This window comes from Pristiophorus japonicus, chromosome 22 (assembly GCF_044704955.1).
Source record: "Pristiophorus japonicus isolate sPriJap1 chromosome 22, sPriJap1.hap1, whole genome shotgun sequence".
NCBI classification, from domain to species: domain Eukaryota; kingdom Metazoa; phylum Chordata; class Chondrichthyes; family Pristiophoridae; genus Pristiophorus; species Pristiophorus japonicus.
The window spans coordinates 63,142,942-63,169,655 of NC_091998.1; the positions used below are offsets into that span (position 1 = coordinate 63,142,942).

The 26,714-nt window shown below is 45.8% G+C and overlaps 1 protein-coding gene across 5 annotated transcripts in view; it reads right to left on the reverse strand.

The window, feature by feature from the left end:
* LOC139235102 (metal transporter CNNM3-like) overlaps nucleotides 1-26,714 on the reverse strand; it is a 63,076-nt gene that overhangs the window by 23,575 nt on the left and 12,787 nt on the right. Inside the window, exons 5-9 of one of the 5 annotated variants that reach the window (XR_011588416.1) lie at nucleotides 24,721-24,817; nucleotides 23,146-23,291; nucleotides 21,279-21,414; nucleotides 16,637-16,758; nucleotides 12,705-14,437 (exon numbers count right to left, since the gene is read on the reverse strand). Coding sequence is in view for 1 of the 5 variants with exons in the window: in XM_070866263.1 (XP_070722364.1) it covers nucleotides 16,694-16,758; nucleotides 21,279-21,414; nucleotides 23,146-23,291; nucleotides 24,721-24,817 (444 nt within the window). In the remaining 4 variants the exon portion in view is untranslated. Of the gene's footprint in view, nucleotides 1-12,704; nucleotides 16,759-21,278; nucleotides 21,415-23,145; nucleotides 23,292-24,720; nucleotides 24,818-26,714 lie in introns of those variants that run through there. The other 4 variants (XR_011588415.1, XR_011588414.1, XR_011588417.1 and 1 more) reach the window with 4 other exon arrangements.

Sequence of the window (26,714 nt, forward strand, 5' to 3'; positions counted from 1 at the left end):
TCTGGTTGCACTTCAGTCCCACACTCCTGATCTTTGGGCACCCTGTGTGGAGGGGAGCGGGCAGGTCCGAGGGCCTCCTCGTAGGACTGCTCCTGGGCACGGCCAAGGGTGCCATCAGCCGGTCCAGGCAGCGTGCGGTCGAGGCGGTAGTTCAGCCCGACTGCCTGCCTCTCTTCCGCGGTTACATCCGAGCCAGGGTGTCCTGGAGATGGAGCACGCGGTGTCCACCGGTACGCTCGCTGCCTTCTGCGAGAGGTGGGCGCCAGAGGGACTGGATTTTAATTTGATTTAAGTTATTGTCTAAATTTTAATTTGATTAACTGTGTCGGTTTTAGTGCCCTCCCCCCCAGGGGGCACTTGTGTTAAAGTTTGCCATCTAATTTACCCCTACAATAAGGGGCATTTGTTTTATAGATGCAACTAAAATAGTTGTAGAGCTGTTGCATTGTGAGTGGTTTAGCCAGTCATGTGATATTCACAAGACTCAATAAAACCCCAGCCAGTTGGGTTCGGGGGATCCAGGATGGGGCAGGCAGTTGTGAGCCTGGTGGATGAACTGGTAATGTGTAGTGTGATTGTTTAAGAACTAGTTGGTTTATTAACAAGGGTTAATAGAAGTGTGCTGCTATGACTTCTTAAGCAAATAGATTACAGTTCAATATAGCAGTTGGAACAGATGGGTTTGGACCTAGAGTGAGTTTCAGGAACCACTTCAGCCTGGGGCTAGAATCTGGGAACTTGTAGTTCAGCAGCACACTGGGCAATGCAGCTATCAACTGAGATGCACTTTGTTTTGATTTGCCGTTGCTAAATTTATTTTCCCTTCATACTGCATTACTTCCTCCAGGGGCACAATGTGCTCCCACGATCCAAGAAAAAACTTACGAAGTGTAGCAAAATTAAATGAAATCCTACCATTCCCATTCGTTGCCATGGGTAATACAGGCCGAGAAACATTCCTTAGATCCACTGAGCAACACACCATGTAGAAGTATTACTCCTGGGGAGTTGTGTGTATTTTTCCATTCAAAATGAAAGAATCTTGTTCCTTTAATCTCAGATTAAATTTAGAAGGAACGTCACCGCTAAATACCAAGAAGCAGCCATTCTTGAGGCTCAAACCGGCATTTAAAATGGAAAAATACACACAACTCCCCAGGAGTAATACTTCTACATGGTGTATTGCACAGTGGATCTAAGGAATGTTTCTCGGCCTGTATTACCCATGGCAACGAATGGGAATGGTAGGATTTCATTTATATTTGCTACACTTCGTACAGAATCGCTTTTGCTCCCAGCTCCTGAATGAACAATTAAGTTGCTGTCAAGAGGAAGATCAGTTGCATTTATCCTCTTTTGCCAGCAATCCTGATCGAAACACAACCTTCTTGGAGAATTTGGTTTGCATCCCTCAGAGCTGCTTTTCTGAACTGCCTTAATTCCTGCAAGAATTTCTAAAGCTGCTCTCAGCTGCTAACAACACAATGCTCAGAGAGTGAGGGAGCACAGTCTATCAAACTGCAGATGGCCAATGGTGGTATTTATCTTGGCCTCTCAAGATCAGCCATCTTTGACGTCTCCTCTTTTCGTCTTTCATTTAGACGTTCCTGGCCACACTACCTTCCTGCATCTCACAACAGAACTTCCATCCATCGCTAAAGTCCATCCTCTTCAGTGACTTGTTTCCCCTCAACAAACCTTCAACTCTCTCTAGAACGCATCAGTCCAAGGCTTGAATGCTCTCCAATATCCAACACCTGACTTTCATCTTGAAGAGGGGTTCACGGAGAAATTTGGAGAGAGAAAAAAAATGACTCGTACTGTACCTGGCCTGGGAGTGGTAGATGGGACCGTGTAGAGGGAGTAAATAGGAGCTTGTAACAATAATCACGGTGGACTTTAAATTTCATATAGACTGGGCATGCGGAGTATGTGGCCTGCCCAACGGAGCTGATCAAGGCTGGTCAGTGCTTCAATGCTGGGGATGTTGGCCTGCTCAAGGACGCTAACGGTGCGTCTGTCCTCCCAGGAGATTTGTAGGATCTTTCGGAGACATCATTGGTGGTATTTCTCCAGCGACTTGAGGTGTCTACTGTACATTGTCCTTGTTTCTGAGCCATACAGGAGGGTGGGTATTACTACAGCCCTGTAGACCATGAGCTTGGTGGCAGTTTTGAGAGCCTGGTCTTCAAACACTCTTTTCCTCAGGTGGCCGAAGACTGCACTGGAGGCGGTGTTGGATCGCATCGTCAATGCCTGCTCTTGCTGATAGGAGGCTCCCGAGATATGGGAAGTGGTCCACGTTGTCCAGGGCCGCGGCTTGGATCTTGATGACTGGGGGGGGGGGGGGCGGGCAGTGCTGTGCAGCGAGGACAGGCTTGTGGAGGACCTTTGTCTTACTGATGTTTAGCGTAAGGCCCATGCTTTCGTACGCCTCAGTAAATACATCGACTATGTCCTGGAGTTCAGCCTCTGTATGTGCGCAGACGCAGGCGTCGTTCGTGTACTGTAGGGTGGGGTGGTCTTGGACCTGGTCTGGAGACGGCGAAGGTTGAACAGGTTCCCACTGGTTTTGTAGTTTAGCAAGCGCTCTACTCGGAACTCTTTCACGGCAAACGAGCTAAAGGTGGACAGTGGAAACGTTACAAGGACACCCGCAAAGTCTCCCTGATAAAGTGCAACTGCCCCACTGACACATAGTAGGAGTTCCTGGCCAAAGAACACCCTAAGTGGAGGAAGTGCATCCGGAAGGGCGCTGAGCACCTCGAGTCTCGTCGCCGAGAGCATGCAGAAATCAAGTTCAGGCAGCGGAAAGAGCGTGCGACAAACCAGTCCCACCCACCCCTTCCCTCAACGACTCTCTGTCCCACCTGTGACAGAGACTGTGGTTCTTATATTGGACCATACAGCCACCTAAGAACTCATGTTAAGAGTGGAAGCAAGGGTGGATTCCGAGGAACTGCCAACGATGATGAGGAGACTGGGCAAATCAAATTGGCAAAGGTAGTCTGGAGGACGAATTCATGGAATGCATTTGAGAAAGTTTCCTGGAACAATACGCCATGGAACTAACCAGGGAACAGGTTATTTTAGATAGTATATTGTGTAATGAGACAGGGTTAATTAGTAATCTCTCATTAAAGGATCGCCTGGAGAAGTTATCGCAACATGATAGAATTTCATATTGAGTTTGAGAGTGAGATACTTAAGTCTGAAACTAGAGTCTTAAACTTAAATAAAGCCAATTACATAGGTATAACGGGTGAATTGGCAAAGGTAGATTGTGAAATTAGATTAAAGAGTATAATGGTAGCTAAAGCAATAGAAAACATTTAAAGAAATATTCCAAAATTCTCGATGAATATACATTCCATCGAGATATAAAAACTACATCGGAAAAGTGATCCATCCGTGGTTAATTAAAGAAGTTAAGGTAGTATTACATTAAAAAAGAGGCTTCTTTTGTTGTGAAGAATAGTCATAAGCCTGACGATTGGGACAGCTTTGGAAACCAGCAAATGATGTCCAAAAATTGATAAAAAGGGAGAAAATAGAATACGAGAGTAAACTAGCAAGAAATATAAAAACAGATTGTAAGAGCTTCTAACAGTATGTAAAAGGAAGAGAGTAGCAAAAGTAAGCATTGGTCCCTTAGAGGCTGAGACAGGCAAAATTATAATAGGGAACAGGGAAATGGCAGAGACTTTAAACAAATATATTGCATCTGTCTTCATAGTAGAAGACAGAAAAAGCATACCAGAAATAGTGAGGAACCAAGGGGGCAATAAGACTGAGGAACTTAAAGTAATTAAGATCAGTAGAGAAAAGTACTTGTGAAGCTAATGGGACTAAAAGCCGACAAATCCCCTGGACATAATGGCCTACATACTAGGGTTCTAAAAGAGTGGAATACTGCGTGCAGTTTTGGTTTCCATATTTACAAAAGGATATACTTGCTTTGGAGGCAGTTCAGAGAAGGTTCACTAGGTTGATTCCGGAGTTGAGGAGGTTGACTTATGAGGGGTCTCTATACTCATTGGAATTCAGAAGAATGAGGGGTGATCTTATCGAAATGTATAAGATTATGAGGGGGCTTGACAAGGTGGATGCAGAGAGGATGTTTCCACTGATGGGGGAAGACTAGAACTAGAGGGCATGATCTTAGAATAAGGGGCCACCCATTTCAAACTGAGATGAGGAGGTATTTCTTCTCTAAATCTGTGGAATTCGCTGCCTCAGAGAGCTGAGGAAGTTGGATCATTGAATAAATTTAAGACAGAGAGAGACAGTTTCTGAAGCGACAAGGAAGTAAGGGGTTATGGGGAGCGGGCAGGGAAGTGGACCAGAGTCCATGATCGGACCAGCCATGAGCACATTAAATGGTGGAGCAGACCTGAGGGGCCGTATGACCTATTTCTTATATAGGTGGTTGCAGAGATAGTGGATAGATTGGTTGTGATCTTCCAAAATTCCCTACGTTCTAGGACGGTCCCAGCAGTAGCTATTCAAGAAAGAAGGGAGAGAGAGAAGACAGGGAACTGTCGGCTAGTTAGCCAGACATCAGTCATCGGGAAAATGCTGGAATCCATTATTAAGGAAGTGGTAACGGTAAATAGTGTTTGACAAATGTATTCGTTTTTTGAGGATTTAACGAGCAGGGTAAAGGGGAACTAGGGGATCTAACATATTTGGATTTTCCAAAAGACATTCCTAAAGGTGCCACATAAAAGGTTGCTATGCAAGATAAGGGCTCATGGGGTTGGGAGTAATATACTAGCATGGAAAGGATTGTTTAACCGACAGAAAACAGAGAGTAGGGATAGATGGGTCATTTTTAGGTTGGCAGGCTGCAACTAGTGAGGTGCCGCAAGGATCAACGTTTGAGCCGTAGCTATTTACAATCTATATTAATGACTTAGATAAAGGGACTGAATGTAATGTTTCAAAGTTTGCTGATGATACAAAGCTAGGTGGGAAAGTAAGCTGTGATGAGGACAGAGTCTGCAAAGGGATAATAGACAGGTTAAGTGAGTGGGCAATAAGGTGGCAGATGGGGTATAGTCCTGGGAAATTTGAGGTTATTCACTTTGGTAAGAAGAATAGAAAAACAGAATTTTTTAAAATGGTGAGAGACTATTAAATGTTGAGAGATTTAGGGTGTGCTCATACAGGAAAGTTAGTATGCAGGTACAGCAAGTAATTAGGAAGGCAAATGGAATGCTGGCCTTTATTGCAACGGGGTTGGAGTAGAACAGTAAGGTGGTCTTGCTACAACTGTACAGGGCTTTGGTGAGTGCACACCTGGAGTACCGTGCACAGTTTTGGTCTCCTTATCCGAGGAAGAATAATACTTGCCTTAGAGGCGGTACAACAAAGGTTTACTAGATTGATTCCTGGGATGAGAGGGTTGTCCTATGAGAAGATTGAGTAGATTGGGCCTGTACTCTCTACGCTTGGTCTCCCCAATGGAGAGGAGACCACATCGTGAGCAGCGAATACAGTATACTACATTGAAAGTACAAGTAAATTGCTGTTTCACCTGTAAGGAATATTTGGGGCCCTGGTGTAGAGCGAGCTTTACTCTGTATCTCACCCGTGTTGTACCTGCCCTGGGAGGGTTTGATGGAACAGTGTAGAGGGAGCTTTACTCTGTATCTAACCCTGCTGTATCTGCCCAGGGTTGCCCGAGATGGAAAGCATTCCATGGACTAGAGGGTAGCTAATGTAACACCACTTTTTAAAAAAGGAGAAAACGGGTAATTATAGACCGGTTAGCCTGACATCAGTAGGGGGAAATTGTTGGAATAAGTCATTAAGGATGAAATAGCAGCACATTTGGAGAGCAGTGATAGGATCGGTCCTAGTCAGTATAGATTTATGAAAGGGAAATCATGCTCGACGAATCTTCTGGAATTTTTTGAGGATGTAACTAGCAGAGTGGACAAGGGAGAACCAGTGGATGTGGTGTATTTGGACTTTCATAAGGCTTTTGACAAGGTCCCGCACAAGAGATTGGTGTGCAAAATCAAAGCGCATGGTATTGGGGGTAATGTACTGACGTGGATAGAGAACTGGTTGGCAGACAGGAAGCAGAGAGTCGGGATAAACAGGGTCCTTTTCAGAATGGCAGGCAGTGACTAGTGGAGTGCCGCAGGGCTCAGTGCTGGGACCCCTGCTCTTTACAATATACATTAACGATTTAGATGAAGGAATTGAGTGTAATATCTCCAAGTTTGCGGATGACACTAAACTGGGCGGCGGTGTGAGCTGTGAGGGGGATGCTAAGAGGCTGCAGGGTGGTTTGGACAGGTTAGTTGAGTGGGCAAATGCATGGCCACATTATCATAATGTGGATAAATGTGAGGTTATCCATTTTGGGGGCAAAAAACGAAGGCAGATTATTATCTGAAGATTATTATTGGCTGCAGATTCGGAAAAGGGGAGATGCAACGAGACCTGGGTGTCATGTTCATCAGTCACTGAAAGTGGGCATGCAGGTACACCAGGCGGTAAAGAAGGCAAATGGTATGTTGGCCTTCATAGCTAGGGGATTTGAGTATAGGAGCAGGGACATCTTTCTGCAGTTGTACAGGGCCTTTGTGAGGCCTCACCTGGAATAGTGTGTTCAGTTTTGGTCTCCTAATCTGAGGAAGGGTGTTCTTGCTATCGTGGGAGTGCAGCGAAGGTTCACCAGACTGATTCCAGAGATGGCTGGACTATCATATGAGGAGAGGCTGGATCAACTGGGCCTTTATTCAGTGGAGTTTAGAATGAGAGGGGATCTCATAGAAACATATAAGATTCTTACGGGACTTGACAGGTTAGATGCGGGAAGAATGTTCCCGATGTTGGGGAAGTCCAGAACCAGGGGACATAGCCTTAGGCTAAGGGGTAGGCCATTTAGGACTGAGATGAGGAGAAACTTCTTCACTCAGAGTTGTTAACCTGTGCAATTCCCTGCCGCAGAGAGTTGTTGATGCCAGTTCATTGGATATATTTAAGAGGGAGTTAGATATGGCCCTTACGGCTAAGGGGATCAAGGGGCACGGAGAAAAAGCAGGAAAAGGGTACTGAAGGAATGATCAGCCATGATCTTATTGAATGGCCGAATGGCCTACTCCTGCACCTATTTTCTATTTTTCTATGCTCCAGTACCAATATGCTGCATGCACCTTAATGAGCGCAAAATTCACAAACAAAATCATTGTCACTGGAATTAAGTGTGCTCTAGGTAACTTGCAATAACAATGGTTTATCAGTACCTGTACTCTCAAGCCCAATAAACACAAAAAAACTTCAAACTGTACCCCTGCTTATCCCCCTTATTCTCTACTTTAATTTAAAAATGTATTGCCATTCAATATGCCTATAGAACTCAAAATCATATTATAGTCTGAAGGGACGGAACTTCAGGCTCCAACTCGATCCCTCCTGAGAATATATTGCAATCCCAGTTATACTCAGATTTCATTGTAAAACAGATTATAGCAACAGCTGTTTTTAGCAGCAGGTAACACAGTTGCACCGGTTCGTGATGTTACTAATTCTACATTGAAAAAGCTAGACATAGGGCCAAGGCCCAGAATGAAAGAAAAAACTTGCATTTATATAATCGTCTTTTACAACCTCAATGTCCCAATGCAGGGCACACCACTGGGAGAAAGCAGGAGATGAGGTTGATTGAGAAGCAGCGGTTAATTCACACCAAGCTTGGTTTGTGAGAAACTGTAGTAGCCTTTTGAAAATGCTCACAAGGTAATGAGTGAACCTGAGCCCAGGGATGAATTGAGAGCATAAACTCCGAGCAGTCTGCAGATACAAGCATCAGTGCCCCAGAGTCCTAACAGACAACGCCATGGCACGGAAGCCCGCCAGTGCTATCGTCACCATCCGAGCCGCATAAACATTCAAGGTCCAAAGTTCAAACGCTTGATCTGTGGCAACTTTGTGGATCTCAGCTGGGGTGGCAGTAAGAGGCATTGCCGCACCCCTTGGGTAAAGTGGGGGAAATCAGCCTTTGTTCCGAACATTCAATGATTCTGTTTCCCCAAACCCCCACCCACCCCCCCAAAAAAAAAACTGGAAAGTGCACAGATGAACTGCCAGTGAGAACAGATTGACCAAAGCTGCAATAGTGGCTACTTGGATGAAGTAGTAAAAAGCTGCTGGCACCTGTGAATTGTACCTCAATAGGAGTCAAAAGCTTAAGAGGAGGAAGAAACGGATAAAAACAAACACGAACGGTACATACGCATGTATGTGTGCGTCTCTTGGTCCTATTTGTATCCGTTTGAAGAGTGCAAGAAAAAAAACTCCATTAGACATGGAAGACTGAAAGAATAAGGCTTTTGGCATCAAGTTAGAAACATAGAAAATAGGTGCAGGACTAGGCCATTCAGCCCTTCTAGCCTGCACCGCCATTCAATGAGTTCATGGCTGAACATGCAACTTCAGTACCCCATTCCTGCTTTCTCACCATACCCCTTGATCCCCCTAGTAGTAAGGACTTCATCCAACTCCTTTTTGAATATATTTAGTGAATTGGCCTCAACAACTTTCTGTGGTAGAGAACTCCACAGGTTGACCACTCTCTGGGTGAAGAGGTTTCTCCTCATCTCGGTCCTAAATGGCTTACCCCTTATCCTTAGACTGTGACCCCTGGTTCTGGACTTCCCCAACATTGGGAACATTCTTCCTGCATCTAACCTGTCTAAACCCATCAGAATTTTAAACGTTTCTATGAGGTTCCCTCTCATTCTTCTGAACTCCAGTGAATACAAGCCCAGTTGATCCAGTCTTTCTTGATAGGTCAGTCCCACCATCCCGGGAATCAGTCTGGTGAATCTTCTCTGCACTCCCTCAATAGCAAGAATGTCCTTCCTCAAGTTAGGAGACCAAAACTGTACACAATACTCCAGGTGTTGCCTCACCAAGGCCCTGTACAACTGTAGCAACACCTCCCTGTCCCTGTACTCAAATCCCCTCGCTATGAAGGCCAACATGCCATTTGCTTTCTTAACCGCCTGCTGTACCTGCATGCCAACCTTCAATGACTGATGTACCATGACACCCAGGTCTCGTTGCACCTCCCCTTTTCCTAATCTGTCACCATTCAGATAATAGTCTGTCTCTCTGTTTTTACCACCAAAGTGGATAACCTCACATTTATCCACATTATACTTCATCTGCCATGCATTTGCCCACTCACCTAACCTATCCAAGTCACTCTGCAGTCTCATAGCATCCTCCTCGCAGCTCACACTGCCACCCAACTTAGTGTCATCCGCAAATTTGAACTACATTTAATCCCCTCGTCTAAATCATTAATGTACAATGTAAACAGCTGGGGCCCCAGCACAGAACCTTGCGGTACCACACTAGTCACTGCCTGCCATTCTGAAAAGTACCCACTTACTCCTACTCTTTGCTTCCTGTCTGACAACCAGTTCTCAATCCACGTCAGCACACTACCCCCCAATCCCATGTGCTTTAACTTTGCACATTAATCTCTTGTGTGGGACCTTGTCGAAAGCCTTCTGAAAGTCCAAATATACCACATCAACTGGTTCTTCCTTGTCCACTCTACTGGAAACATCCTCAAAAAATTCCAGAAGATTTGTCAAGCATGATTTCCCTTTCACAAATCCATGCTGACTTGGACCTATCATGTCACCTTTTTCCAAATGCGCTGCTATGACATCCTTAATAATTGATTCCATCATTTTACCCACTACTGAGGTCAGGCTGACCGGTCTATAATTCCGTTTTCTCTCTCCCTCCTTTTTTAAAAAGTGGGGTTACATTGGCTACCCTCCACTCGATAGGAACTGATCCAGAGTCAATGGAATGTTGGAAAATGACTGTCAATGCATCCGCTATTTCCAAGGCCATCTCCTTAAGTACTCTGGGATGCAGTCCATCAGGCCCTGGGGATTTATCGGCCTTCAATCCCATCAATTTCCCCAACACAATTTCCCGACTAATAAGGATTTCCCTCAGTTCCTCCTCCTTACTAGACCCTCTGACCCCTTTTATATGCAGAAGGTTGTTTGTGTCATCCTTAGTGAATACCGAACCAAAGTACTTGTTCAATTTGTCTGCCATTTCTTTGTTCCCCGTTATGACTTCCCCTGATTCTGACCGCAGGGGACCTACGTTTGTCTTTACTAACCTTTTTCTCTTTACATATCTATAGAAACTTTTGCAATCCGTCTTAATGTTCCCTGCAAGCTTCTTCTCGTACTCCATTTTCCCTGCCCTAATCAAACCCTTTGTCCTCCTCTGCTGAGTTCTAAATTTCTCCCAGTCTCTGGGTTCGCTGCTATTTCTGGCCAATTTGTATGCCACTTCCTTAGCTTTAATACTATCCCTGATTTCCCTTGATAGCCACGGTTGAGCCACCTTCCCTTTTTTATTTTTACGCCAGACAGGAATGTACAATTGTTGTAGTTCATCCATGCGGTCTCTTAATGTCTGCCATTGCCCATCCACAGTCAACCCCTTAAGTATCATTCGCCAATCTATCCTAGCCAATTCACGCCTCATACCTTCAAAGTTAGCCTTCTTTAAGTTCTGGACCATGGTCTCTGAATTAACTGTTTCATTCTCCATCCTAATGCAGAATTCCACCATATCATGGTCACTGTTCCCCAAGGGGCCTCACACAACGAGATTGCTAATTAATCCTCTCTCATTACACAACACCCAGTCTAAGATGGCCTCCCCCCTAGTTGGTTCCTCGACATATTGGTCTAGAAAACCATCCCTTATGCACTCCAAGAAATCCTCCTCCACCGTATTGCTTCCCGTTTGGTTAGCCCAATCTATGTGCATATTAAAGTCACCCATTATAACTGCTGCACCTTTATTGCATGCACCCCTAATTTCCTTTTTGATGCCCTCCCCAACATCACTAGTACTGTTTGGAGGTCTGTACACAACTCCTACTAATGTTTTTTGCCCTTTGGTGTTCTGCAGTTCTACCCATATAGATTCCACATCATCCAAGCTAATGTCTTTCTTAACTATTGCATTAATCTCCTCTTTAAACAGCAATGCTACCCCACCTCCTTTTCCTTTTATTCTATCCTTCCTGAATGTCGAATACCCCTGGATGTTGAGTTCCCAGCCCTGATCATCCTGGAGCCACGTCTCCGTAATCCCGATCACATCATATTTGTTAACATCTATTTGCAGAGTTAATTCATCCACCTTATTGCGGATACTCCTTGCATTAAGACACAAAGCCTTCAGGCTTGTTTTTTTAACACCCTTTGTCCTTTTAGAATTTTGCTGTACAGTGGCCCTTTTTGTTCTTTGCCTTGGGTTTCTCTGCCCTCCACTTTTCCTCATCTCCTTTCTGTTCTTTGAGATGCTGAGGTTTTGAGGGAGGGGCGTTCAGGTTCCAAGATGGTCCCCCCACAGAGTAGATAGCAATTGCGCTCGAAGTGTTTAAGGAGCATTTGTGTTCCAATTTATTAAACTGACCTGCAATCTAATGCAACAGACTTCAGCTCATCAGTACAATACAACACAATACAGACCCATTTCTCTTTAAATATATATCTCCAATATTACAATATAAATGTACATACAAATAACAGACTTTTTAATTGCAATGATTAAAAAATATTTACCTGGAATGTGATTAAAAATATGTACCGGAAATTACACAATTTTAATACATTTGTTTGTATACAAAACGCAAGTGCACAAAATAACCCTAGAAACCATTAGTTTGCAACCTGATGATTGCTTCTTGATTCAGAAGCTCCTACAAATACTGGAACACAACCAAGAGTTTAAAATAAACACTAAATTTGATTTTGGCTGAATTATTGGCACTTACATTTTTCTCTAAACTCTTTGGCAAAACTACAGAATTAATGATAGTTGTATTTTTACATTACTTCTAATGTGTTGTTTAAAAAGTCCATCATTTTGAATAGTGTGCTTCTTAACTTAAGTAACAGTGAAACCTCAGAGAAAGCGAGACAGTGTGAAAGAGGGAAAGAGAGAGCGAGATAAAGAATTGGCTGGCGGTGTCTCATCACATTTAAGCCGTTATGGTCCCCCCTTGCCCACCCTGTCAATCGGTTATCTGCACTTCATACTTTTTCTGCCCAATTTGCTCCCCATCTCTCCTAACGGCACAGACTCTCGCTGCAATCAGCTTTTTGCACCTCATCCAGGTGGCCATTCTTTGGTGAGGCTGCATGACCATGGGGGGGGCATCAGTGCAAAGCCAAATCCCATTCTCGACCCGTGACCACACACTCCCACCTTCCAGCAGGAGTCACTTGAAGCAGTCAGGAGAAGCAGACCCTGGGTGAATTGCCCACTTCCCATCTCAGAACATTGAGGCCGATTGTAGCAACCCCTCCCCACTACCCTGCCAGTGATCAGCTAACTCAGCCTTAAGTGGGGATGAAACCTGGAATTTTCCTGGCCTGTTGTGGGTCAGTAGCCCAGTTGGTTGCACATATACCCACAAAAGCCATCGAGAGAGTGGTCTATCCATAGTTTCAATTCATGCTGTGTATACATTCCACACCTGCAGGAAATCTCAATAAAAGGCTGCAAGGATATCTATCAGTGTGATCAATAGCAGTCTCAATATTTACAATCTACTTTTACCCAGCCATGTAGTTGTATAATCATCTCTAGCTAATTGTTAAAGTTACAGTTTTCAGACGATTGTGTGGAAAAGCTTTCAGCTTTGCAGGAAAACAGGCTCAAGATGAATGCAGAATATAGTAGCTGTGAAAATCTCAATACTGGAAGGCAGTTACTGTACTCATCAGTTGGGAGGTAACCTCATCTTGCTGTTTGCTGAAGACACACTGACATCGTCAACGTTCCCGAGAGAGGCACTGCACCTTTAAAAAGGAAGACTGATTGTGGTTTATGCACTAGCTCTAACCAGGCAGCACACTGCGTGCATAATGGAAATACTCAGGAATGGCAGGAGCTTTCTGCAAAGCAAACGAGACAAGAAGTGGGTGAGCCATTTCATCGCTCCCCAAGTGTCGATCCTCCAGTAAAACCCGGGGCTGTCTCGCGAGTGTTTTTTTTTTTAATTTGGCAAAAATTAAAAACAATACTTTCCATTCCCTCTCACACAGCAAGGGATGCAGGGACATTTGACAATTGTCCCCTGGACCAATCTACAGAAGAGGCAAGAGAGTAAATTCATTACTCGTGCGCTCCCAGTGAAGAGCTGGAGTTGGAGGATCAACGCAGCAGTGTTGTAGCGCTCTCAGCCATGTTGCTGCAGAAGTACTGAAGTCTGGGTCAGAGAAAGAGCCATTGAAAGCTCACTGGGAATGAGACGATAAAAATTCCACACAGCAAATACTAGATATCACTTCTAACTAATCTGCCCACCTCGATGAGTAATGAACTCGACCTTCATCTCGCTGCTCATTCTTTTCTAAATTTGTTCGAGAAGTGGCCAATACTTTGAACGGTCACATTTATTACCCAACTCTAAGCGATAGTGGGCCTTATCCTTGAAGCAAGCATGTGTCGGCTGAACCAGGTAAGGGAGACAGGTCCCCCCCTCCCTGAGCACATTATCAAGCCACTTGGTAGTTCATGGCAGATTCCACGGTCAACTTTTCTGGGGCCAATGCACAAATCGCCAGATTTATTGAATTACATTTCACAACTTGCCCTGGTGGGATTCAAACTCATGACCTCTTGGTTGCACTAACTTGCATCGCTATTCAGTAGCAGAGCGTAGCGTCAGCACCAAACTGGGTGTTGGTTCGATACTCTGGAGCGATGCAAAGCCAGGTCCCCGACTCGTGTCCGAACACGGTGAGCTGAGTGGTTCCAGGACCCTGCCCACAGCAAAGGAGGTAAACTACAGGATGGAGATATTTGCTCCAATAGCCTGATACTGAGTCCTTTCACAAGCTCCCTCTGTATACTGGGAATAGTAAATGTGAACTTGAATAGTGATTAAAAGGTTGTGGGTTCAAGTCCCACTCCAGAGACTTGAGCCCAATAACCCAGGCTGACACTCCAGTGTCGGAGGTGCCGTCTTTCGGATGAGACGTTAAACCGAGATCCCGTCTTCCCTCTCAGGTGGAAGTAAGAGATCCCATGGCACTATTCAAAGAAGAGCATGGGAGCTCTCCCCAGAGTCCTGGTCAATATTTATCCCTCAATCAACATCATTTAAAAAACAAAACAAAATTATCTGGTCGTTATCACATCGCTGTTTGCGGGATCTGTGCACGCAAATTGGCTGCCATGTTTCTTGCATTATAACACTGACTACACTTCAAAAGTACCTCATTGGCTATAAAGCACTCTGGAACGTCAACGGTGTGAAAGGCGCTATATAAATGCAAGTTCCTTCCTCCCTAGTGCTGCCTCCAAGTCACGTTTACTCACCTTCCTTATAGAGACACAAATGAAACAGCATCGACTTCCATGTTCCCACAGCCAGACAGGTCATGAATGGAGAGCCAGAGGTAGATGGAGCAGCGAGTTCAGCGAGGGCCGGAGGCAAAGAGGTGAGACACAACTGGTGATTTTAAGAGAATCACTTATGAAAAAAATGTGCATCTCACTTTCATTCAGCTCCCCATTGTCTGAAAATAATAAACCGGTTTGGTACAATCTACCAGGTAGGGAGTGGACTCAAAGACGAGGGATGTACAAGATGCAGCCCAGTAACAGGTTAGGGGGGGGGGGGGGAAAGAGGGGAGTAGGAGAGGGATGAACTTGGTGGGCCAAAAGGCCCTTTCTCATCCTCAACTTTTCCTTATGTTTGTGTATCTGAAGAATTCATCAGCTGCCGTGTAGATCTTCAGATCAGATTACTGGGGAATGGAACTGAAGGTGGTTAAATCACCATCACAAAAGCACTGGTTGGAGTTTGTGTACTGCCTGATTGGCAGCGAACTTCTTTTGCTCACTGCAGGATCATTTAATAGTTATAGCCATCGAATTTTAAAATACATTTCTCCTCTGGTCTCCTGAAGGCATTGACTCTTGCTGGGGTATGGGCCCCCCTTGTATCTAGCCCAAGTGACCATTCCTAGGCAGCCAGCGTCACCTGACTTAAGGGTCCCACGGCTGAGCCTTATTCTGTTCACTCAACGCCCACGAACATGCACTTTCCAGAAAGATAGAGATCGAAACTGGGAACCTTGGCCGATTTATTTTCCCCTCCGTAACAAAGTCAACTGTGCATCACTAGCTCTGAGAATCAAACGTGAGCTCTTTCAAATCTGAACAGCTCAGTTCTACACTAATAACGTAAGGATGCGAAGACCTTAGAGAGGGCGCAGAAACGATTTATGAGAATGATTCCAGGGATTAAGGACTTCAGTTATGTGGATAGATTGGAGAAGCTGGGGTTGTTCTCCTTAGAGCAAAGAAGGTTGAGAGGAGATTTGATAGAGGCGTTCAAAATTGTAAGAGGATTTGATTGGCAGAAGAACCAAAGGCGACTTGAGGAAAACCTTTTTTACGCAGCGAGTGGTAAGGACCTGGAATGCACGGCCTGAGGGGGCGGTGGAGACAGACTCAATCGTGGCTTTCAAAAGGGAATTGGATAAGTACCTGAAGGAAAAAAAATTGCAGGGATATGGGGAAGGGCGGGGAGTGGGACTGGCTGAAGTGCTCTTGCAGAGAGCCGGCACGGGCTCGGCAGGCCGTATAGCCTCCTTCTGTGCTGTAATCATTCTATGATTCTAAGAAAATGTCAGCTATCAACCAGAGAATTGAGCTCATAAGTCAGGCCGACACTCCCAATAGTGCTGAGGGAGCGCTGCACTGTCAGAAGTGCCATCTTTCAATGAGACGTTAAGCCAAGGCCCCGTCTGCCCCCTCGGGTCTCAGGTGGACACAAAAGATCCCATGGCACTATTTCGAAGAATCGCAGGGGAGTTCTCCCCAGTGTCCTGGCCAATAGTTATCCCTCAACCAACAACACTCAGATTATCTGGTCATTATCATATTGCTGTTTGTGGGAGCTTGCTGTGCGCAAATTGGCTGCCGTGTTTCCCTACATTACTACACTTCAAAAGTACTTAATCGGCTGTAAAGCGCTTTAGGACGTCCCGAGGTCGTGAAAGATGCTATAAAAATGCAAGTCTTTGTTACGTCTTAAATGGAGCCATTGTGGGGACTGAAAGGCTTGCAAGCTAATGACAAGGAACTCGGAAAGCATTTATGAATTAAGGTTTTACCATGACAGCATCATTCTTAGTTGTGACATTAAAAAAAAAACACTGGTATATTCACATTTGTTATTGCTCGAACATGTCTTCATTCTGTAGTCTTCAAGTAACTGCATTAGAACCCGTAGACCGTGGGTATAAAAGTGAAGTCACAATAAATCTTTTTGTCTGTTATACTGCAACAGATTAGTACACAATTATAACCCTGCAAAGTCTAAAAGTCGTAGAGACGAGTTCTATCCGAGGAATTAGTCAGGATTAGTCTTTTAGCATTATATACTTCACTCTTTTCATTGTGCACAAAATCTACAAAAATAAGTCGTCCTTTTCTTGTCCACCTACCCCCCAAATTGCAACAACACTAAACGCACGGTTTGTCCAGCCAATAGTTGGCACTAGTTCCAGCCAGGCACTGGCACAGTACGTTCGCAGCTTACTCAAGTGGTGTGGCTTTGGGCACAGAGAGCACAAGCATCCTCAGACGTTCACCTCGGCTAGACGCCAGCATTCCTCTCTGGGCTGTCTTCCTCGCTGGTTTGCGGTTTACTTCTGCTGGTGCCTGATATGAGAGGAGGAAAAATAAATAAATAAATCGCTTTAAAGCTAACCTTTTATCTTCATCGGCGATATCCCAGGTGAGATTTAAGGTTGTGCGCAGATTGCCTGCAGCATCCACTCACTGCCAAAAGTCTAGACATGTGTAAACACAGCAAGCTGTCTCCATCAGGCAGACCATCGGGAATGGCAAACAGCGTTCGGTCCTCACTCCTCTTTTGCTCCCTATTTATTTCTCTTCTCAAAATCCATCTGGCGATCGGGATTTGCAAGGGGTTTGCTCTTGTTGGAGCAAGAGATAAATTAATTGACAGCTGCGGAGGCAGGGTAACACCAACATTCATAAGAGCCTTTGAGATGGCCGGCTTGCCCCACTCATTAAAGCTTGAAATATGAAGAGCAAGAAACAAATAGGAAAGAAAGATCCTGTCTCAGCCTATTTTAATTCAGTCGGCTTGAAAGATCCTAAAATTTCCCAATTGATGCACCAATCAATTCTCAAATTGCTTGCACCATTTCCGCTTGCCCTGCTCCATCTAGAAGCATATTCCATATGTCGATCTCTGTCAAATTTCCTCTTAATACCTGTGCTGCCTAGTCCTATTCTCAGTTTAATTTGAAGTAATATTCCGGATTTACTATTTCCATTCCCGTAATAATCCTGTATATCGCTCTTTATTCTCTCAAGACACCTCCTTTCCTGGTTGTAAAGCCCAAGCCTTCAGTCTTCCCTCAGAAGACCGAGAGTGGGTTCAGCCTCGTGGTTCTCTCCGCACTGCCTCCAGCGTTTGAATATCTCTCGTGTCTCGGTCACCAGAGCTGGACACAATGCTGAAGGTTAACGGTCTGATTACAGCACTAAGTTACTGACTTTTATTCGGTTTTGACTGTCGTTCAAAACCCTATTGGTTTTGTCGATTTCTGCTCTGCACTCATTGCGTAAACGTGTTGAGTCGAAGATTACAACATATTTTTCAGCTTCATCCGTGGCCATTTCAGCAGCATTCGTGGATTGCGTGTGCCACCCATTTTTCTTTGTGTGTCGCGTTTTACAAATGCCTGCATTAAATTCCATTGTTCTGCCCTCTCTCACATTTTGTTCAACTTATTCTGTATTTTTCTAACCAGTCTCCTTGAAGTAAAGGCCTCGATCCCGCAACTTTGGTAAACTACTTTCTTCATTCTCCATCACAACTATGGGAATTCCAGGGCTTAGCATCTTGGCAGCTCAAGACACGGCCGCTGAAGGTGCAGCGATTAAAACCAGGGATGCTCAAGAGGGCAGAAGTGGAGGAGTCCAGACATCTCGGATGTTGTAGGGTTGGAGATTACAGAAATAGGGAGGGGCGAGGACATGGAGGGATTTGAAGACAAGGATGGGTGGTGGAAGTCTAGAACTCACTGCCTGAAAGGGAGAGAGAGACAGAAACCCTCACATTTAAAAAGGTTTTGGATGTGCACTTGAAGTGCCGTAACCGACAGGGCTACGGACCGAGAGCCGGTAAGCGAGATTAGGCTGGGTACCTTTGTCAGCCGACGCAGACACGAGCCGAAATGGTCACCTTTCGTGCTGTAAGTTTCTCTGATTCCTCTGACGCTCCTAGTTTGGCAAATTGGACCAGTTTGTACAGAGTTTCTAAATCCACACATGGCTGTAAATTAAAAGTCATCCCGTTCCCAACACTGAACCCCGGGACGGCTTAAACCCTCTCAGGATGTTCCCCTCAACCCAACATAGTCGCTCGAATAAGTACTGGTCGTTTTCTACCCTCCAGCCAGTTTCTTATCCATCCCGAGGGTTTACCCTGAATGCCCTCAGCTCTGCGTTTAGCCTAGTGTGTGGAACTTTTATCGAAAGACTGGTGGAAAATTGGATCCATGTTATTGTAGGATGTCCCACAGTCCACTTAGGCTATTAGTTGTGGGGGGGAAATGGTGAGGTAGTATCTCTACATTACTGAAACAAACCACACCCACTCCCCTCACCCTTTTTCTATTTTTTTCTCTTTCCCATGGCAGTTGATAATTATTGCACCATTCACACCGCATTGTTTGTTTCCTAACTTGTGCCATTACCATCTCAATTTGGGCCATCATCCCTTTTGTCTCTCTAATCTCTCCTGCCTTCCACCCTATCACAGACCTTCCCTTTTGTTCTTTCCTCCGCTCCCCCTTTCAGTGCCCCTGCACTTCCTTAAGAATCTGTAATGTCTTGAACTTTTCCAGCTCTGACAAAGAGTCACAGACCCGAAACGTTAACTCTGCTTCTTTCCACAGATGCTACCTGACCCGGAGATTTCCAGAATTTTCTGTTTTTATTCTACATTACTGAATCCAGGTTAACTACTGTGTACTAGGTTATTGTGCAGATGGTCCTCGCGTTTACTCCTGATAATTAATTCTATTTTTCTTTTAAACACAGACTCATCCCATCATCATCATAGGCAGTCCCTCGAACGAGGATGACTTGCTTCCATGAGTTGAGAGATATTTCAATGAAGAACCTGATATTCCAGTCTGAATTCGAGGGGGTGGAAAATGCCTGTGTGTGGATTTTTTTAATGTGTGGTGACCATTGCACACCAGCCACCACACGGGCTCGACAGAGCTAGGCCTTTATCCAGTGGCAAGAATTAAACCAGGACAACTGGAGACCAGCTCTGCTGCACGGACCGAGTGAGCACACATATCGCAGTGTGGGCTGGGCCATGCTGCCCCTGGGCCCCCGGCTCTTCTGGGCCCCGTACCCTCACTTGGCTCACCTCTGCCACGATCTCTCAATCTCTAGGTGAGTCGGTAGTTGCAGGTTCCGGTTTTGAACATGAGCACCAACGTTCCCTTTAAGCTGCGCGGCCGCACAGCGCTCTGCAGGTCCCGGTGAACCGGCTTTTCAATAGAAAAACCGCGCATTATTAGAGGGAAGATTGATGGGCACCCATTCCAATCCATTGATACTCCACAGTGTCCAATAACTTGCGGCCACCTGACCTAATGGATAAGGCACCCGACTTCGGTGCTCATAGTGATGTTACGAAAAATCACAGATTCGAGTCCTGCCGCGGTCGCTGGGGGTATCGGTGCACAAATCGTTGAAGGTGGCAGGGCAGGTTGAGAAAGCAGTCAAAACGGCTTACGGGATCCTGGGCTTCATAAATAGAGGTACAGGTGCAGCGTCCAAAATACGGAGTTCCGGAATTCGGACCAATTGGTGGCAGGGTTGTCCGGAATCCGTAAAATGTTCCGGAATCCGGACCCGCCGACCTCGAGGTCCTGCACCTGCCCAACCTCGGACCTCGGCTCACCGCCCCTCGCCACGCCACTGCCCGAATCTCGGGCCTCACCTCACCGCCGCTGCTGCCCTTATCTCGGGGTCTCCTCGCCGACCCGCCCGACTGAAGACTTCCTCAGTGGCGAGCCCCGCCCGATGACCTCATCGACGGGGCCGGCGACGCGAACAGTTCCTCGACAAGTGTCCCCCTCCCCCACCCCGCTTTAACGTTCTGAAATCCGGAAATACCCAAACCTGGGCTCGGGTGTTTCTGGATTCGTGATGTCAGAAAGATGTTCCAAAGTCTGGAAAAAAGCAAAATCCGGTCCCCGGATTCGGGGCCTGTACTAAAATGTGGAAATGATGATGAACCTGTATAAAACACTGGCTCGGCCCCAACTGGAGTACTGTGTCCAATTCTGGGCTCTGCGCTTTCGGAAGGATGTGAAGGCCTTGGAGAAGGTACAGAAAAGATTTACGAGAATGATTCCAGGGATGAGGGACTGCAGTTACGTGGATAGACTGGAGAAGCTGGGGTTGTTCTCCTTGGAGGAGATTTGATCGAGGTGTTCAAAATCACGAGGGGTCTGGACAGAGTAGAGAAAGAGAGAGACTGTTCCCATTGGCAGAAGGGTCGGGAACCAGAGGACTCAGATTTAAGGTGATTGGTGAAAGAACCAAAGGTAACATGAGGAAACCCTTTTTCACGCAGCAAGTGGTTGGGTTCTGGAATGCACAGCCTGGAAGGGTGGTGGAGGCAGACTCAACCTTATCTTTCAAAAGGGAGTTGGATAAGTATCTGAAGGAAAAGATTTGCAGAACTACAGGGAAAGGGCAGGGGGAGTGGGACTAGCTCGATGGGCCGGAACGGCCTCCTTCCATGCTGCAACCATTCTATGATTCTATGAACTCCCTCATGATGATTGCCAATGCCTCACAAACCTCCTACCTCGTCTCTCTCAGCACTCGAGGGGCTGATTTGTGAGCCCTTTTACCCTGCCTACCACTCCCATCTCTTATTGGAGCCATTACCTCTTTACGTTGGATATCTGTGTTTGGGGAAAGATTTTTGTCGTGAATATTTGGGAGGAGGAAGTCTCCACTCAGAACATTTACTTTTTTGTGCTTGCCCATGGTTTCAAGCCTGTTTACATATTTTATGATTTTATCTCTTTTCTAACCCGGCAGATCAGAGAATTGTCAAAATGCAAATAAATCATTGAGACACACACGCATGCACACACTCGCACACTCACATGTGGAAGAATTCTGGTCATTGAGCAACTTTGCTTGGCTGCTGGGCATCACTTTTAGTTCAAAGCTGTCTGGTGACGGTGAAGTATTGTGTATTCTCGAGGCCATAATTGCATTTAAATACTGCAGCTGAGTAACCTGTGGGGAAAAGCACACACAATGAGTCTGCAGCAGTGACAGCTACAACTATTTTAAGTAGAAACTTTAAATCAAGTGCCCCCTTTTGGCACTAGAACCCACAAATTTCTAAATAAAACTTTAACGGAAACTTAGATCAAATTAAAATTTGGTTGCCGGGGCTGATGATATACTCCAGCCCCTCCGGCGCCCACCTCTCGCGGAAGGACACCGCGTGCTCCATCTCCAGGGACACCCTGGCTCGGATGTAACCGCGGAAGAGAGGCAGGCAGTCGGGCTGAATGACCCCCTCGACCGCCCACTGTATGGGCCGACTGATGGCCCCCTTGGCCAGGCCCAGGAGCAGTCCTACGAGGAGATCTTCCGACCTGCCCGCTCCCCTCCGCACAGGGTGCCCAAAGATCAGGAGCGTGGGACTGAAGTGCGACCAGAATTTGAGCAGCCCCTTCAAATATTGGAACAGGGGCTGCAACCTCACACATTCAACATAGACATGGAACACGGACTCTTCCAGACTGCAGAAAAACTGCCTTTCTGAACGGCGGTGAATGATAATAGGCACAAGCAGCAACTGGTTTCAAACAATGTTTAAAGTACAGTCGCCATTACAAACAATGCGGACTCCAGACCCCACCCCCCCCCTTTCTCTTGCTTACGGCCCTAACTTTCCAGTGGAACTTGTAGCCCTCGGGATATTGCCCAAGTGGCCATTCCTCAGGCGGAAGCTTACACGGGCTCTTTGACTGTGGGAGGCACCACAGTTGAACCTGAACTTGTCCTGGTCCGATCTTGTCCGCACCCAACATCCATGCACTGTCCAGTCGGGGACACAGGAACAGGAGACTTGCTGATTCTACCCATCTCGATCCGAGGGACCAGCTGCAGTCCCCTTTACTACCACCCAACTGAGTCAACTCAGCAAAGGCCAAGGAGTGAGCCTGGAAAACCCCTGCTTTGTTGGCACGCTATCACATTGGCCTGTGCATTTATAAACCCCTCAAAGAGGCAGGTGTTCAAGAAAGAAAGACTTGCATTTATATAGCGCCTTTCACGACCTCAGGATGTCCCAAAGCGCTTTACAGCCACTGAAGTACTTTTGAAGTGTGGTCACTGTTGTAATGTAGGAAACGCGGCAGCTAATTTGTAGACAGCAAGCTCCCACAAACAGCAATGGGATAAATGACCAGATAATCTGTTTTTAACGATTTTGAATGAGAAATAAATATTGGTCAGGAGACCGGGGATAACGCCCCTGCTTTGAAATAGGATCTTTTACATCCACCTGAGGGGGCAGGCAGGGCCTTGGTTTAACGTCTCATCCTCAAGACGGTGCCTCCGACAGTACTATCCAGATTTTTGTGCTAAAGTCTCTGACGTGGGACTTGGACCCACAACCTTCTGCCTCAGAGCGACTGTTAGCACTGAGCCACAGCTGACACCGTTCAGTGATAAAGCTGGGTGGTTTTAAACATGAACACAAACAGTGCAAAGGGGCTCACTTCCCCTCTCCTCTATCCCTCAAAACCTTCCCAAATGTGGATTACAACAGACAATGCTGTAACTGGTCAGTATCTGAAAGAGAAAGAACAGTTCTGATGAAGGGTTCCACCCGAAATCTGAACATGGTTCTCCCCTTCGTCAATGACTGACCAACCCTGTGCAATTCCAGCATTTTCTGCTTTTTATTTCCCTCGCTGGTTATGTTCTTATCCTCACTAGTTATGACCTTACCTTCAGAACCTGCAGATCATTAAGTGCTCTTACAGTGTAGTCAGGGCAGTACATGGAGAGGCTGGCATTCTCTCCAGATTCCAACAGGTCCCTAGAGAAAGGGTCTCGTCGACTCCACTTGACGTTAGCGACCGGCGACTGGTGAACTAAGGAAACCAGAGTTAAAGGACTCCATTTGAGTGCTGAGGTTGTACAGAGCATTGAAATCACACAGATTCGGTCAAGAATACAGCATCAATTAAAAGTACTGGTCATTCGCTTCGGTCACTGCACAGGGGGAGTTTAGACCAAGTGTGGTGGGATTAGAGGGAGGGTGAATTAGACCAGGGTGAAATTAAATGCCAAAAGTACAACATTCCGTCCTTGTTTTTAGATTTCCATTATATATCGCTGGTCTGCATTTATGATGGTAACCAACACACTTTAAGATTGTGCCAATATGCCGCACATGTGATGCTCTTAATTCAGAGTAATCCCTCAAATTACTCGCACTACTCCCACCCCCAGTGACAGCACTGCCCCCAGCAGTGTTGGCCAGTTCCCAGCGCTCTCCCCACACACACACAGCCCAAGTTTGAGAGGGCACAGTCTAGAATTACACTGCTGGGTTTAAGTGGTAGTTCAAGTGGACGGTGTGAAAATGTCACACACCCAGGGTTACTCTGTGCTGAAATCCTCGTCACAGCATTACATCTGCAGGGAGAGAAAATGTCACGGGACCGGCGGGGCAAACGGCAGAGTAAAACACAATCATTTGCCAGGAGAATGAGCTTTAAAGACACAGGAACAGGAGATTATAATTCATCGAGCTTGCTCCATCATGCCATTTCTCTACACTGTACCATCAAACACTCCCAGGGGAGGTACAGTCCAGGGTTAGATACAGAATAAAGCTCCCTCTACACCGTCCCATCAAACACTCCCAGGGCAGGTACAGCACAGGTTGGATACAGAGTAAAGCTCCCAGTACACTGTCCCCATCAAGCACTCCCAGGGCAGGTACAGCACAGGTTGGATACAGAGTCTTATAAAGTGCCCCAACCTCAGAACATACACTTTCCTAGTTCAAACATCCTGTGGCATTGGAATAGGTTTAGCTACTTTCGCGTTAATTAATGCAAGATTACGAGCGGTTTTATGCATTGCAACTGGGAACTGGGTTGGAACTGAAACATACTCATTTCACACGCAGCCAACAGGGAAGGCTTTGAGACATCAGTCGGGACTCATGTCTCCAGCCCAATTTGAGAACAGTACCACACCAGTGCGAAATCCCGATCCGAACACCAGCCTCTGAGCGTCATTTCTGTATCAAAGTCGGGTGGTTTTTGTGGTCTGTACTTACTCAGGACTGGACTGAGACTGCCTCAACTCGTGACACTAGGAACCATTGATTTCAAAGGTTTTAATTTTCAGATATAAAATTTTCACTAAACGTGCTTGTTTTTCCGCACTCCCCAACTCAAAGGAACTATAAAGATTCTTATACTTGGATGTTTAAGTCTGTAAAACACTAATAAAGTTAGCACAAGAGTGCGAACAAGGAGCAGAAATAAGCAGACGATGCAGTCCTACCAGAGGATGGGGCAGTCAGTGCGGAGACACCGTAGTAAGTGAAGGCTCCATTTTCAAACTTCAGACCCTCCTTCCCGATCTCCACCTCCACGCGTCCCTGTTTATAACACACAGTTATTCATTACGGTATCACTGCAACAATACTTTCCGGAATATGGCACAGCATCAATAAAGTTACATGCATGGATCACATTCGAACAACAAAAGGATATAATCATTGTTTAAAATTGTTAATAAATGAAGATCAAGTTTGAAGATTGCTAATATCACTGCAATACTGGTGTCCCAAGTGGCTCAGAACAGCCATGCTCTGAGCCATGGGTGATAAGCTGTGTATTTAAAGCCTTCGAAACCCCATACACTTGTAGGAAAATAACTTGCATTTATATAGTGCTTTTCACAACCTCAGGCCATCCCATAACACTTTACTGTCAATTAAGTACTATTTTGAAAGTCTCGTCGCCGAGAGCATGCAGAAATCAAGTACAGGCAGCGGAAGGAGCGTGTGGCAAACCTGTCCCACCCTCCCTTTCCCTCAACGACTGTCTGTCCCACCTGTGACAGGGACTGTGGTTCTCGTATGGGACTGTTCAGCCACCAAAGAACTTGTGTTAAGAGTGGAAGCAAGTCTTCCTCGATTCCGAGGGACTGCCTATGATGATGATTTTGAAATGTAGTCAGTTGTAATGTGGCAGTCAATTTGCATACAGTAAGTTCCCACAAACAGCAATGTGATAATGACCAGATAATGTTTTTTTTTTTAAATTTTGTTGTTCGAAGGATAAATATTGGCCAGGACACCAGGGAGAAATCCCCTTCTCTGCTTCGAAATAGTGCCATGGAATCTTTTATGCCCACTTAAAACATAGAAACATAGAAAATAGCTGCAGGAGCAGACCATTGGGCCCTTCGAGCCTGCACCACCATTCAATGAGTTCACGGCTGATCATGCAACTTCAGTACCCCATTCCTGCGTTCTCTTCATACCCTTTAGCTGTAAGCCATCTAACTCCCTTTTGAATATATCTAACGAACTGGACTCAACAACTTTCTGTGGTAGAGAAGGCCACAGGTTCACCACTCTCTGGGTGAAGAAGTTTCTCCTCATCTCGGTCCTAAATGGCTTACCCCTTATCCTTAGACTGTGAACCCTGGTTCTGGACTTCCCCAACATTGAGAGCATTCTTCCTGCATCTAACCTGTCCAGTCCCGTCAGAATTTTATATGTTTCTATGAGATCCCCTCTCATTCTTCTATGAGGGTGCAAGTTAAACGTCTTATCTGAAAGACGGCACCTCCAACAGTGCAGCACTCCCTCAGTACTGCAGAGGATTGCCAGCCTAGATTTTTGTGCTCAAGTTTCTGGAGTGGAAGAGAGTGGTTGCATCACTACAGGAAGTAGGTGGGGAAGCACCTCCTTATGGCAGTGACATCGCAAATATCCCCATACATAGAAACATAGAAAATAGGTGCAGGAGGAGGCCATTCGGCCCTTCGAGCCTGCACCACCATTCAATGAGTTCATGGCTGAACATGCAACTTCAGTACCCCATTCCTGCTTTCTCACCATACCACTTGATCCCCTTAGTAGTAAGGACTACATCTAACTCTTTTTTGAATATATTTAGTGAATTGGCCTCAACAACTTTCTGTGGTAGAGAATTCCACAGGTTCACCACTCTCTGGGTGAAGAAGTTCCTCCTCATCTCGGTCCTAAATGGCTTACCCCTTATCCTTAAGACTGTGACCCCTGGTTCTGGACTTCCCCAACATTGGGAACATTCTTCCTGCATCGAACCTGTCTAAACCCGTCGGAATTTTAAATGTTTCTATGAGATCCCCTCTCATTCTTCTGAACTCCAGTGAATACAAGCCCAGTTGATCCAGTCTTTCTTGATATGTCAGTCCCGCCATCCTGGGAATCAGTCTGGTGAACCTTCGCTGCACTCCCTCAATAGCAAGAATGTCCTTCCCCAAGTTAGGAGACCAAAACT